The sequence below is a fragment of the Triturus cristatus genome, chromosome 3_1 (assembly GCF_964204655.1).
Source record: "Triturus cristatus chromosome 3_1, aTriCri1.1, whole genome shotgun sequence".
Lineage (NCBI taxonomy): Eukaryota > Metazoa > Chordata > Amphibia > Caudata > Salamandridae > Triturus > Triturus cristatus.
The window spans coordinates 378,079,460-378,094,818 of record NC_140583.1 but is presented as its reverse complement, the minus strand read 5'-3'; the positions used below and the strand labels follow the sequence as shown (position 1 = coordinate 378,094,818).

At 45.8% G+C, this 15,359-nt stretch overlaps 1 protein-coding gene across 1 annotated transcript in view; it reads left to right on the top strand.

Moving 5' to 3' along the window:
• Positions 1-15,359, top strand: part of UNC13C (unc-13 homolog C) — a 1,458,878-nt gene that overhangs the window by 1,177,185 nt on the left and 266,334 nt on the right. Inside the window, exon 27 of the mRNA XM_085644160.1 lies at positions 5,876-6,025. Coding sequence (XP_085500286.1) covers positions 5,876-6,025 — 150 coding nt within the window. The remainder of the gene's footprint in view (positions 1-5,875; positions 6,026-15,359) is intronic.

Here is a 15,359-nt window from a genome sequence, read left to right as displayed (position 1 = left end):
GCAGCAGTTTTCTCTCAGCCAACGCCCTTTCATACTCAGAGTTTCCTTTGGGCAAGGCTTTCTTTGTTTCAGCCTCCCTCTCCTCTCTTCCAGTTTAATCTTGGCCAGTTTTAGTTTGAGCTCCCTCTCTGCTTTCCTTTGGAGACAGACACTGGGCAAAAACACTGGGGCTCCTATAGGTGAGTTCTGCTGTTCCTGTAGCTCAGGACTCATGTATGGTTCCTATTCCTCTTTATCATGCAGATTAATTACCTCCTACTCGGGGTTGTCCTCCTCTGTTGTGGCCTGCAGCCTATTGACCTCCTCATAGGCTCTGAGTGATACCTCAAAGTCTTTGTGGCTTTTCTGACTGCAATCAGCCCCCCGTTCTTCCAGAGCCTCTGCAGCTCTGTCATGCTGAGGTTGTCAACACATCTCCATTGTAGAAAAAAGGAGGTAGGGCACTTGAATTTAGAAAAAGGAGAACATAGCCAATGAAAAATAAATGGAGGATTATTTTTTTTACAGTCAATTCTGATGTCAAATTATTTATGTGGGATTTTGTGTTACGCAAATCACTGGATGGCAGTGCACAAACAGAGCCACTGATCACCATTGTCGTGAGAAATTAGGTTGTTGGCTGAGTGGGGTGTTCACCCTGCTGAAGCAACAACCACAATCTCTGTCGGGGTGGAACAACAAAAGTCACTAAATTAACCTGTGCATTGCCCTTTAGTAGTTTAGCACAAAAGCAGTCAATCTTAACTTAGAGGCAATGTGCAAGGCATTTATGCAGTACTTAAACAGCAATATAGAGAAAACACAACACAAGATAAATCCCACATCAATTTAGATTAAATAGAGTACATTAAAAAAAAATTTTTTATCAAAACAACAAAAATTCAAATCAGAACAGGAGTTATGAAATTTTAAAGTCTAAGGTAAAAACTAGAGCCATAAAATATCAAAGCGTCAACCACAGACATCTAGTCATGCAAGACCGGGCCAAAACTTAAAGCACGGTTTGGATACAAGAAGTGGATTGGGCCCTTGCATTTGGAGTTAAAAGAAATATAAACAAAAACTCTCTTAGAAGGTAAAGTTTCAGAAGGGCAAGCCTGCAGGTGGTGTAAGAGGAGGAGACGTTGTTGTCCGGGACCCAATGGACGAAGTTGTGGTGAATATTTCTGCATTCAGACTTAGGCCCTGATTTTGATTATGGAAAGTCTGCCACTGACAGACTGTCAGTGGCGGTCTTCCCACCATCGGTGACTGAATCACCACCTGCCACATTACGATAGTGGGCAGTGTGTTTGCTGTTGGAAGGACTGATCGACATAGTCCCGTTAGTCAGAAGCATTCCGACTGCCTGGTGCATCTTCAGAATGGCAGCGGTGCCTGCCAGGCACCGCCGTGGAGATTACAATATCCCTTTCCGCCGGTCGTTCAGTGATGGTCAACCTGCCATAGCAGGCCCCCATTACCCCATGTTGCTGGTACATGGGCCCTTCCTCCTACATGTCCCTGTACCATGTGCTTGGTAACTGCCACATAGTGCATGGTAATGTAAACACCCTATTTTTTGTATTGGGAGGGGGCTGCTGACTGCATCCCCGCCGCAATACAAAACATCGACAATGTGACCGCCTCGGTAGCGGTCGCATCGTAATGCGTACTGTAGGACTGCCGCCTTGTAGGCGGGCAGTCCCAAATACGAAAGGATGGCAGAAGGATTGAAATCAGCCATCGTAATCAGCCACTTAGTGTCTTTTTTGGAAGTCGAAAATCTTCAGCGGGATGCAGCTGCAAGCTTTAGCCTAGGAGAACTCCACAAGGCTGGTTGCCCTTTCTCTGTAGGACCACTGAACAGTATTTGTTGCAGCGTAGAAGAACTTAGTGGGAGCTGCCAGGAAGTCAATCTGACAGGCGATGCACCTTGGGCAGATTGACGAGCAGGTAGGTCCCAATCACCTTTCAGGTCTCGGGGCAGTCCCAAAATTTGCACTTTGACTAGCTGGGCACTTTCAGCATCACTTCTAAGTGTCTGAGAGTGGAGAGGCACCACTTGGAGGGTCAGGACTCACATACTGGGTCCAGGTGTGGGTTCAAGATGGTTAGTACCTTTTCTGTCCATGAGTCACTGATAAGTAGGCCCACCAACTATCCCTTGAAGCCACTTTTATAGTCATGGGTTCAAGAGGTGGAACAGGGCTGAAGCATCAGGGCAGGCCACTAAAGGTGCAAGGCAGGCTTGAGGCAGTGAAGAGTCCTTCCAGGTGCCACAAAACTGTCTTCTGAAGTACACAGCAAAATACAGCAGCAGGCAGTCACATGAGAGTCCGTCTGCAGGCCAAGAAAGTGTACTGTAAAGTGGGTCTGAGGTCCCTATTTTTTGCATATGGCACCTTCACTGAAGTAGGAGATGTTTCCAGATAATTCCCTATAAAGTGCTTGGAGTTTCCTGCCTCCACTGTCCTTGCTCCAGCCTGATAATATGAAAAATGAGTTAATATGTAGTCCTTTTTGTAAAAGCAGAGCACAACATATTGAGTTGCAAGTGGGGCTGGGCCCAGCTCCGCCCTCCCATCCTGCCAGTGATAGGCACAATTAATCCCTTTATTACGTGGCTGTATGGGAGGAATAAACAAAGTCCAACTGCCAGCTACACAGTCATGTGACCCAGTCATGTGACCCAGACACAAAATAACTAGTGAAGGAAAATATCAACTTGCTAAAAGTGCTAGTTCCAAAATTGTAACTTAAAATCTGACTTTACCATTGAAGAGGATTTAAAATTGCAATTACATTGACACCAAACATATTTTCCGATGGAAGACGTTGGCCTCACAGTGGGAAAAACAAGTTTAGGAATTTTCACTCCCAGGACATATAAAACTTAAATTACATGTCTAACCTTATGAATAAAATGCACCCTGTCCTATGAGCTGCCTGGGTCCTACCTTAGAGGTGATCTATATTTAAAATACGGGTAGTTTAAGACTTGGCAAGGGGGTTATTTTGTAAAGTCTGTGACATGTTTTAAGGGGCTACTTAAGTGGGTGAGTCCATAAGTGCCACTAATAGCAATTAATTTTCAGGCGTTGGGTGTATGGTTTAGCACTTTATTAGGGACTGATAAGTAAATTAAATATGCTAATTAGGGTTAAGATAAATGTAGCATTTTTTAGGGAGTGAGCACAAGCACTTTAGCACTGGTTAGCAGTGGTGAAGTGAACAGACTTCCAAAGCCAGGTAAAACGTATTCAGCAAAATAGGAGGGGTGAAGGCAAAAAGGTTGACACAGCTTTATTCCCACGTGATATTTCTAATGTACTTAGCATAGACTCTGTCCTGCACCACCTTCTCGAATTTGGACTTGACTTCTCATCCATGTCTATGAGGAGAGGCAAGGAAGCTTGAAAAAACTGTTTTCCATTGCAGACTGAGTAGGCAATATCTTTGTTCTTGTGAAACTGAGCACACTACGCTTTTATTTCTGTGCATTTGTAAGAATCATAGAAAAAGTCTGACAAGTGCCTTAACCCTTTCGATGCACATGACGGAGCGGTTCCGTCATGCGCATCGGTCGCGCTGTGCGGATGACGGAACCGCTCCTTCACGGCCCCGCCCGCGCAACGAACCTTCCGCACGGCGCGGTAATCCGCGCCGCGCTGAAGGGGTTAACCATGCTTTTTCCTCTGCTTTTGTTTTTATATTTCATATCTTGCATTGATATAGGTTTATTCCATGGGTATTCACTAAGGTTTTCCCAGGGGCCACAAAGTATGGTCTGTAGTGTGCCCGAAGGCCACATTGATGCCTCATGGGAGTTGGGTTTTGTGTGGGAGGGGGTTTAGGTGGTCATAAGGGAAGCAAATCATTTTGTGGTCAGTGAATCATTGAGTTATTTTGAGTGTTGCATTCCATTCTGTCCTCCAAAGGAAGCCCCTAGTCTCTAGTAAGTATTACATTTGACAATACTGTATTATGCTGACTCTGAATCGCTATACCTTTACCACACCTTGGGGTAAGCCTGAGAGAGTCAAATGTAAAACAGAAGTAACTTGATTATTGAATTGGAATGTAATCGAATTACACAATTTGAAACCAAAAACCTAGGGCCTCATTACGATGGTGATGAAACTGCCATCAGCCTGTCGGTGGCGGTCCCACCGTCACCGTGCCCTGCCTCACTGGTTTACCCACCATGAAAAGGCAGGCGGAAAGGGACATTGGTGGCCCGTGGTGGGCCCCCCTTACCTCCTGGTCCTCAGACATGGGAACTGTGGGATACCTATGGTGCTCCCCTACTTATGATCAAAAGGGAAATGGATCACTTGTCCTATTTTTTACACAGGGTCTTGGGTCCTTACCATCTAAAAGAACCCTCATTCACGTGAGGAAACGTTGGAGCGGTATATCTTGATTTTCTGCTTCAGTTGTACCATGAAAAGCATCATCATGGGGTCTTTATTATGCTTTTCACCACCTGGAGGGAGACCAACTGGTAATTTCAGTAGTGATCAGAAATAGTGAGTGAGTGTGCTAAGAGAAGTTAAAATTACCTCCAATTCTCACTTTCGTTTTATTATTGTAGGAAATGGGGTAAGGTTAAAAGAATGTGTGGTGTGTGGATAGAAGGGCTACCGATCTACAGCACCTGTTTTAAAAGGAATGTGGTCGAATGTTTCAACCCCTATGGAACCCAGTTGGGTCTGGGGGCTTTCTTGAGGACCAGTTAGGAACACGTCACTGTGCGTAACGTGTGGGGTTAAGTTGTGCACTTACCCTTCTTCACAGTGGGCCTATTAGCGCGCTGGATGGCTACTGGTTAGTAGTACCAGTAACTTTTATTTCGTCCTACTAAGCTTCATTCAGGGACAAGCGGAGAGTTGTTAACTGTCTTCTGGAGTCGCATACATGACTTGTGCTAGCTACGTTTCTTGTGCCCCGGTGCCTTGTGCACCCCTACATATCCCTACCACATAGTGCAGAGATATGCAAAATGTGTATTTTTTTATACTGCTGTGTGTGCTGCAGCCCACAGCACACTCTGTAATAAAATAAATACACTTTGCACTGCCTTGCAGGCGACTGCATTGTAATTCCTATGGCTGGACAGCAGACAGCAAGTCGGGCAGTCCTATTCTTGATATGATGGCGAAAGTCCAACCACCATCATAAGGATGCCCCAAGTATCTATCTAGGCTTCCCCACTTCACAAAATTGTGTGATACTAAACAATTTTCTAATTTAATTTTGCTTCCTTTTTATTCATTATGACATATAAGAGCACCTTGAGATACACGAGTTCAGGATATACGTGGTACAAAAGCTTCTTTTTTGTTGAATTAATAAACTTTAATGTTGTACATGGGTAATACCAACCCAGGCCACCCCAACACTTCTGCATGTTAATTAAAACAAACCTTTTTTGAATTCTGAAGAAATTGATTATAAATGTGTACATTTGTTTCAAAATGTACTTCGATTAACGTGTAAATAAACGCTTGCCATTTATTACATATCTTTCTGAATGTTGGTGCTGTCTCAAGTAAACAGCAGCCCAGTGCTCCCCGTCAGATGGGGGCGCCATGTGAAGGCCGGGAGGACAGAATGTGGTGCATTCGGCCCCCGGGCAGTCCTTTGAGTGTCACTGGTTTATTTAATACCATGTAATGGATAGTATTAATGAAAATAAAAACGGAGCATAGCTTCCATGTTTACCTAGACGAACAGAGAAGTCATTATCTGGCAAGTACATTTACTGTTGAAATACCACAGATGTCTTCTTTGCTAAATTTCTAAAATAATTTCGACAGAGTAGGATGTGAATTTTAAACGTCCGTTATTTGTGTTGCATTGCTCATAAGGTTTCACCGCTGTCTCTCCTCAGTTTCCAGGCTGTGATAGAGGACTGTGTCAGGCAGATGAGCTTCGAATTAAATCAAATGCGAGGCAATGGAAACGCTTCAACCAACAGAAATAATGCAGCGATGGATGCCGAGATTGCATTAAGACCACTTATGGACTTTCTCGACAAAACGTACGTATTTCAATACAACAATGTGCCAATGTGAATGAATCTTTCAAACAATGTCTTACTCACTGGCCTGTTTTCAGCTATGATTTGGTGTTTTTCGGTTGCATTTGTGAAAATAGAAGGAATTTCTGGTCCATCCGCTGCCAAGCGATACGCCGCTCTGGGGGAAACAGCCTTGGCAGTGCGGCCCTAAGCACGTGCGCCACTTACCCGCAAGCTGAGCAACGCTTGTCTTAACCAGGCATATACCGTAACCACAGATATGCGTGGTTAATGCAGTCGGTGCTCTAGCTGTCTGGGGGGATAGTCGGGGAGAGTAACCCGAAGGATCGCTGCAAGAAGGACCAGGATGTGGCTTGGTGGATGGATGGACAGGGACCTTTCCATTCCTTTCAGCACAGCTAAATTAGGGCAATATACGTAATAACTGGATTGCCACGGTATGGTGTGAGGCGTGGCATATTTAACTAGAATTAAAATGTAGTCACAAACGTATCTGTGGTCCCTTGTGTAGAAATATTATCCATCGTTGTGCATTTTAGCCATACATTTCACAGGGCTAAGCCTAATTCTAACATTTAGAGCCAATGAATACTGTGAATTCAAAGCCGCATCCGAACTGCATGGGAATCTTCATCATTATTCTGAAATGAATAAGGGACTGGAATGTCCCAATAGTTTAAGCCAGGAGAGGACGAGCTCTTCTTGATGTAGTCGAACTGTATCTTTGCGATAGTAAAATGAATCGAGACCGGAATTTACTTTCCGTTCACTTGTATGAGGTTTGTCAAGCAGAGGGACCATCGAAGGAGGATAAGAACAATCATTTGCAATGCAATTGGTCCCGCCTTTGGGACCCTAATAAGTATTTAGCCATGCAGCACATTAGCCTGGGTGCTGCACCATTTATTGTTCTTTAACATAGCACTGCATTGAGAAGTAATTGCGGTTTTATGGCAGGCTGCCAATCTTGTCAGAACGGGGTGAGAGGGCCATAAACGTAGACAGGAGTCCGGTTTGATCTCCTGAAATCACAGGAAGCGCGTGTCTGTTTGCTGAAACGTTGTAGCCTTTTAAAGCACTTGATGGTACAGAAATCCGTTCACGTGCTGTCAGAAAACACAGGTGCGCGTTCATGCACCACTGGGCCGATGCTGAGAAGGCGTCCCTGTGCGATGAAGAAAGTGTGGCAGGATGGCAGAGGCCATCAGCTGTGCTCACCGTGTGCTATCATTTGCGAACAATGCACATTGGTATGTAACACTGATGCCAACACGGTGAGCCTAGCAATACCCCGCCATTTTAATGGAAGGTTGCCATTCTGCTAAAAAAGAATGTAAATAAAAAATGTGAAGGGTATCATGGCAGCAGACAAGCAAATTATTCTTTATTTGTTTAGATAAAGAGAGGGGGAAATGAGCGAACTATTGTGAAGCTTAAAGGTTAAGAAAGGGAAGGTATCAGGCGACATAAGATAAGAAACATGCAGGAAATGGGGAATAATGAGAGTATGGAGTGACAAGATAAAGAGGTTAGTGTAAAGTGAAACAGAGAAAGGGGATGTAGGGAAAGAATTAGTAATAGAGGGTTGAGAATGACAGTGTATGGACTGAAATAAAAGAAGAAACGAAGAAATTAGCTTGAAGGAGTAAAAGTATAAAGGAAAGGAGAAGTTTAAAATAATTAATTAGAAAAAGAAAATATGTAAAAAGTCTGAAACATACTTGCGAGGGAACAAAGTAACATGAAAGAAATGAAATGTAATCATGTGAACAGAATGAGAAGGAAGGAAAATATAGAAACAGATACAAAGATACAGTGTGAGGAATGAAGTAAAAGAGAATGAGAATTAGAGGAAGAAAAACATACACTAAGACAAAAATGGAGTTGAATGTTGAAAAGGAAATTATCTGGAAGAGTCTTGGACACATATTGAGACCTTCGAGGGCTACTGAAAGGTGAGAGAATGAAAGAGGTCAAATAAAAATAGAGCGACGAAGAAAGGAAACAGAAAAAGATGGACATATAGGGCAAAGTGAGGCTCTTTTTACTAAACCAGGAAGTAGAGTACGGGATAACATCGCAGAGGTAAACAAACCCCAGTCCCAGAGAGCAGCGCCTGTGGAAAGTTTAGCAGAAGGGCACACACAACTGAGTTGAAAGTTTAGCCTGGACCCTGTGAGCCAGATAAACATAAATAAGAGCAAGGGGCATCGAAGAGCAGCACCAGAGTATGCCAGCGAAGCACTCACTGTTCTGGCTGTCGGTGACAGGAAGCCTGTATCTCCACAAATAAAGGCGCAGCTGAGAGAGAAAACCTTAAATACCATTTTTCCTGCAGCGACATATGATTTCCTTAGCCAAGAACTTTAGTCCTATGTGAAGAGTCGCAAGGTGACATCAAATTGGGAGAAAAACCACACAAGGTTTGTGAAGTGCATTATTGTTACAGAAAGATGGGATGGTTTGGGTGCAGCTCTCCATCCAACACATTTGGTCGCATAAAGCATTGCAGGGAGAGCACAAAACACAAGGGGGGATATTCTCAAGAACGTGTGATAACCATGTCAAATTTAGCTTAACGCAACTTTGCATATTGCAGTCCATCGCGAGAAAATAACACCGTCTTAACGTCCAATTCCCAACCCGGCAGCACCATGCCATAGTAGCATGCTAACGCACCAAATGACCGTGTAAAAATCAACGCGACAAACAAAAAATGCGAAACACGAACGCCCAAAATGTTGCGATGCCCCAAAACGCGATACCAAAATCAGCGAAAACCAGCGACAGGCCTGCAATTCCCACGCGTCATGCGTGAAAATGCACTATAAAAGCAAAAAAAAACACAACAAAACCAAATCAAACTACGTAGCACCATGGATGCACGCGGCCCGAATGCAGAGGACAATCCGAACCCCACAAGCCCCACAGAGGACCAGCCAGGAACCCCGTGTTCGGGGAAGGGCAAGGAGAAGAGGAAGACTGGTTTCAGTCTGCAGGAAGACCGGATCATCGTCACGGAGGTGATAGAACACTATCAACAACTGTTCGTCACCTCCACTGTGGCACTGGCAACCCAAACGGATCTATGGCAGTCCATCATTACCAACCTCAATGCAGTCGGAGTGTCGAAGGAGGTCAATGGAGGAGGTCAAGAGGCGCTGGAATGAAGTGCACAGCCAAACCAAGGAGAAACTCGCCACCAACAGGAAGGCAGCAACAGTGACTGGAGGTGGGAGTCCTGCGCCACAGGAGGAGCTGGATGAGCTGGAGGAAATGGTGGCCACAGTCATCAGTGTGGCGACAGTGGCAGGAGTTGGGGGCCTGAACACAGCTCGAAATGACCTGACCCAACAGCAACATGATGAGTAACCACCAGGGACTGGGGGACGGGGGGAGATGGGCACAATGGCACACATTGCACAATCATGTGTAGCACATTGCACACGCACAATGACTGTGGAACATGTCCCTGATACCCTTGCAACACTGAAGCACACATACAAACACCAAGTAGGCCCCTGTCCACCATATGAACATATGGGCCTCCTCCAAATCACCAATGACACAACCGAGCCATGCACATGTAATGAATCCAGAAAAGCAACGGTTGTGTGAGCCACACTGACTATGCAAGTGACACTGCATGACGGATAGCATGGCAGCAGCTAAAATACATGACATGGTGCACGAATCGACATGGAGGTGGTCCAGTGCGGATCACATCCATAAAGGAGCAAGACACACTCAGACATATCTACGTGCACCCAAAACCCATGCCGTCCAATACACGCAGCAGATGAACAATGCACAAGGCCACAAAATCTGCCCAAGAGCACATATGACCCAAGTCGCAAACATTTCAGCCCCCAAAAAGGACACAATTCAAAGGCACACTGCCTCAAAGGGATAAAGGTACACGAAATCAGAGCTGCAGGGGCAGCTACCCCACAATGCAGCCTACACACATAGCAATCACAGAACATCAGCAATGACGGCAATGTGGTACAAAGTGCAACACCTACACCACAGGACAGAGGACACAACAGGTTCTGATTGTGCATAGTAACTGTCCACTCACATCTGGCATTGCCTGACACTGTGTGATGATAATGTACGGGTACTACCACACATCCTTCATGTAGTTGAAAATCCCACTGTCTGCCATCAAATAACCAGCTCCACCAAAACAGTCACAATGTGCTTTGTCATACAGTCTGTATGTAAACATCTGCAAAGCGTCAACATACATGGGAACCTCTGTTAACCTGCATCTCGTGGCAGCCAAACTCGATGCCATACGTGGGTGTCTGAGTCCCATCAGGGACCACTTACAGTCCATAACGGACACCCACTGTCTGTACCATGCTCCACGACAATCCTTGGCTGACCTGGCTGGGGCCATTACTCGGATACAAGAACTGTCTAGTCAGACAGGCACCAGCGATGACAGCATAGAGTTGGCACAGATGTGGAGGACAATGGAGACCATGGAGCAGATGCAGGCTGGAAGTATGGCTGCCACGGCTGAACACCAGCGAGATGTAGCTGGGATCTTCCATGCCCTGCAGTTCATCATCTTGCCATTGCTGCCACTGAGCCAGCCCCGGATAACTGAAGTGGGAACCTCAACACACACATCTCTGACCCCTGATGTGTCAGTGGCACACAGTGATGTAGCCCCATCAACTTCGCACCCTGATGTGTCAGTGGCGCACAGTGATGCAGCAATTACACCGCCACACACACCGGACACACCGGACACACCCGACACAGAAGAAGTATCAGAGGAGTAAGATGTGGATGGTAATTACTGTGTGAGGAAGGAGGAAGTAGCATCCATCACTGCCATATGGCCTGTCCCTGCCTGGTTCTGCCCTGTGCATCATGCCCTGGGACAACACCTTCCACTGACCCCCGGAACACTCTGCGACATTCACCCGGACCCCGACATGCCATATCTTCACTGCTTGACAATTATACAGCAATCCTGCTGCGGACTGCACTCTCCCTCTTCCAAATCACTTGTCAATCCCCAAAGGACGCTGGTTGGCCCACCACTGAGCTTCCATGTTATGTGGGCTTGGATGGCCATGTACTGCTGCAGCTCCTTCATTCACCAGAATGTGAATAAAACATTCAAAATCACACAGATGTGTCATGACTATGTTCACTCACGTATGAAAGTATGGCTGGATGTAGGGACAATGATTGCACAAGAAGGTGCACCCTGGTAAATGACATCAATGCGCACGTTTATCCCTGAGACACATGGCCAATTGGATGACTGTGAAGGTGAGTACTACCTGTGACCCCATTGCACATTAACACCAATCTCGCAACCCCCCCGACATAGGCACACGTCCATGTTTTGAATAGGGCTGTGTGTACGAATGACCAAATCAGTAGCAGGCCAGAAGTGGTGTCCTACATCACATGTGACAACAGAACTTCACGTCACATACCTACTCACACACATCTGTGCGGACACATTCTGTTATGATTCATAACATTGCTCCACATGGTCAGAGGTTTGACACCATATTCACATTGCTGAAGAAAACGTAAGTGCACAAGTCTGCCAGCAACTATCCCAAAACAATGTCTGGGTCACAGAGGTGGAGCTGTCAAAAGGGACCAACCCCCATTGTACATGCGTCAGTCAGTCCCTCCCTGTGCAGGGACGATGCTCATTGTGGCACACGAGTTGTCAATCTAATCAACACTCATCACAGTTAGACACCAGTGAAGTTGCATAGACTTTATTGGCATGTGCGTGTCAGTATGGACAAGGCAATGGCCACAACATGCAGGGACATGCTTAAGGTATTTTAAGAGTACGAGATGCATGGTGGGACTTTGACGTTAGAGAGATTTTTTCCCCGGACCACATCTTTTCAACCGCTCTAGGGTAGAGGAACTACTGCAGAACTACATGCAATAGACGGTCCAGACTGGATCGGGTTAAATTGTGATATCTGAAGTCATACAATTTAATATTTCGAACCCAGAACAAATAATTTTTGAAGATAAGACTAAGCACTGAATCCTGGGAAGATAGCCTGAAGGATCGACTTTATTTCCATGATAGTCTGTATCTTCTAAACAACTTTGGCATAATAAATATTATTGACGAAGCCTCAACAATAATTGTCAAATTCTTTGTCAACTTAAATGAATGTATCGGGTTTTTTAAAATTTTGAATATACCATCAGCGCCCTGAGGAAGGATGGTACATGGGATTCCGAAACGCGCGTCGGCGCAATTGTGTTGTTTATATTGTCTATGATGTTTATATCTGTTATGTATTGTCTTTGTTAAACTGTTTGTGTTTTGATAATTGTATTTCTTTGTTATTTTGTTGTTATTCTTTTTTGTTGATGTGATGTTATTTTTTGTTGTTGAGTCATGTACCTGGATTAAGTAGACTGCTTTGTCTATGCTTGAGACTCCTTTGCATCAGATGAAGGGTGGAGTCATATGAAATTTAATGTATATGTATTTATTGAAAAGTTATGGATATTAATTTATTGAAATAGATAAATATTTTTGAAAATAAAACAAAATAATGTTATAGAAAGGTGTTATTCCTTTTGTGGGACAGTTCCGATATGAATATTTTTTAAGGGTTTTTCTGCTGTTTATTTGATTGTTTTTCCCTGCTCTTTCTCCCCTGGATATTCATTTTACAGGGACCCTCTTGTGTATATTTGGGACATGCTTAAGACACTTACACACAGCATGGGAACATATCAAGGTGCTGGAAATGAGGAGACAAAAATAAACACCAAACATAATGGATGGCAATGGTCTCAGCCCACCTTGCCTTGCTGGATGAGTCATGTGATGTTTTGTGTCTGCCCATTGCCCCATGTGAGGGGGCACGACTCACAGGCCATGGGGTCTGCATAGTGCTCTGCCACCGGACTGCGCTGACTGTCTGCTCTGCTGACAGTGATCAGGTGAAAGGGTCCGACAAGGTCACATGTTGTGCTACATTGCCATGTGTGTACTCTCCCCCCAGCAGTATGTCTGTATTGGTAACGTTGCCAAACAACGCTATGCGGCTCCGACCATGGAACAGCATTACCTTGCACAAGTGTGTGTACACACGCATAGTTCCACGCACGTGCATTCAGAGTCCAGACGAAGGCAGACATGTCCTCCGTTGTGGTGGGATATGTGAGCATTCCCCACGATGCACCAAGGTGTTGGGACCTGTTCTGTGGGTGACAATCCGATGTGGCTGCAGGAACGTAGTTACTCGTCCATGAATGCCAGCGCAGCTTCATGGGCAATGTGTTCCAATAGTACATCGTTGTCGGGTTCAAGGGACACCAGGGTGAGCCTATCCATTAACTGGTCCAGGCAGACATGCTCAGTCCATGCCAGTTCCCCAATCCGCAACACAGCCCAATAGGGGAGTGCCTCAATATGGTCATTGCACACGAGGAGTTGTGCAATCTTCCATGCGGAACTGCCAGCACGTACGCCAAAGATCAGTGCATCCCAAGCACAGCTATCCCTGTGACACTCCTGTTCATGGGCCAACAGGGGGCGCACTGTCTGGTCATAATCCAATTCAGCTACCATTGTGTTGGATAGGCAGACCTCCATGGGCCACTCGAATGTGCATGATCGACAGTGGAACCAGGGCTGGCCGCAGGGTGACGTAGGCAAGACGGAAACTGATTCGCAACACTGCCATTGGCAGGGATCCCAACAGATGCAGCATTCGTGCACGGGACAGTTCCACGTGACAGGGGTTGTGCATGCGCCCTGGAAGGCCTGCATTGCGTTTGTTGGTCTCGTGGCACTGGCACTCCTCAGAGCGGTGGAAGTTCGGTGGATGATATGCCACAGCTCTGGGCAATGAGTCCTATGTGTGTGCAACGTTCAGATGAATGGGTAGTTTTTAACCAATGTGTCAAGGGCATCCCTTGCAGGTGTAGGTCGTGCAGGGACAAGTGTGTGAGGGGTGTGGGCACGTTGGTGTTTCATTAGCGCAGTTCGTGGTGTGGGAGTCGTCGAAGGCTGGTACGGTATCTCACGCTGGGTGTGCCAGCCACATTCAGGACTAAGGTCAGGGGTTCGGTTGGCCTTCAGCCTTGTGTGTTGAGACAAAGGAGCTTTCATTCCTAATTTTAGACTGACTACTGCGTGCATTTCTTAAATGTGATGTGGACTTCGCCCTGACTTTGATGCCAGGCCTGTGATTTGAGGTGCACATATTCCGAGACACACGCAGCTGTTGCCATGTTTGCATGAGTCAAGGGCCGACTGTTCAGTCTCTCTTTCTCTCTTTCTTTTTCTCTCTCTCTCTCTCTCTCTCTCTCTCTCTCTCTCTCTCTCTCCAACCTGTCCTTTGATAAATGCCTGACACACCTTCTTATCTTGGATATTGTCTTGCATGCTGTGAGTCACAGATTGTCCAGGGATGCCCCGCCATGACTCTTCAAAATAGCTGTTTGGTGACAAATTAGAATGTGACATTTTGTTTGATCTTTCAATGGTGAATGAATGAATCAGGATTTCGGTGCTCACAAGGATGTTGATTGTTGCAATTGTGCGAGGCGGGTGCTTTTGTTCATGTTTTTGTACCGTTGAAGCGCAGTGTCTTGGTCCAGGGGAGGTAGGGGGTGCCCGGGGTGGGGCCCAGGTGGGTGTGGTCCTGTGGGTGGTGGCGGTGGGTGTTGTGGCCCTCTTGGGTGTCCGGACCGCTTCTTCAGTGGCTCCATGGCATCTGTTGTTCTTCAGGTGTGGTTTTGGGCTGGGCTCTCTTTTGTGGTGCAGGCTGTCGTCCGACTTTGCACCAGGTCGGAGCAGGTGTTAGTTTCCTGCTGCTAACACGCCTTATCGCATGTTTTGGGTCTTTTTGCCGATCTGACTGGTCTTTGGGAATGTTGAGGAGTGGTGTTGTCGCAGTTTTTGGCTCTTGAACACCTACTCTGCATCTCATTAGCGATAGTTGCGGGGGTAATCTGTGGTGATGTTTTTTGAGGCGGCTATCGCAGGTAAACTGGTGATATCGGCTGTTGGCACCAGCTTGTGAAAGGGGTGATATATTTATCGCGACTTTGGCTGTGAGAAAGTGCTGATAACTTGGCGATAGTTCCTTAAGAATATGCCCCAAAGTTGCAAACCTTTGGAGTTAACAGGCTCATCGGAGAGGTGCTAAGCGTTTGCTTGCTATCAAAACAAAGTTACTATGGTTAATTCATGCATACACTCTGCAACATACAAAACAATTTAAAAGAACAACGCCAGACTGGCAGAATTTCAAGTTTGTGAGGTCTTGGAGGATGTGAAAGCAAGGCAGGAGAGAGGCCAGGG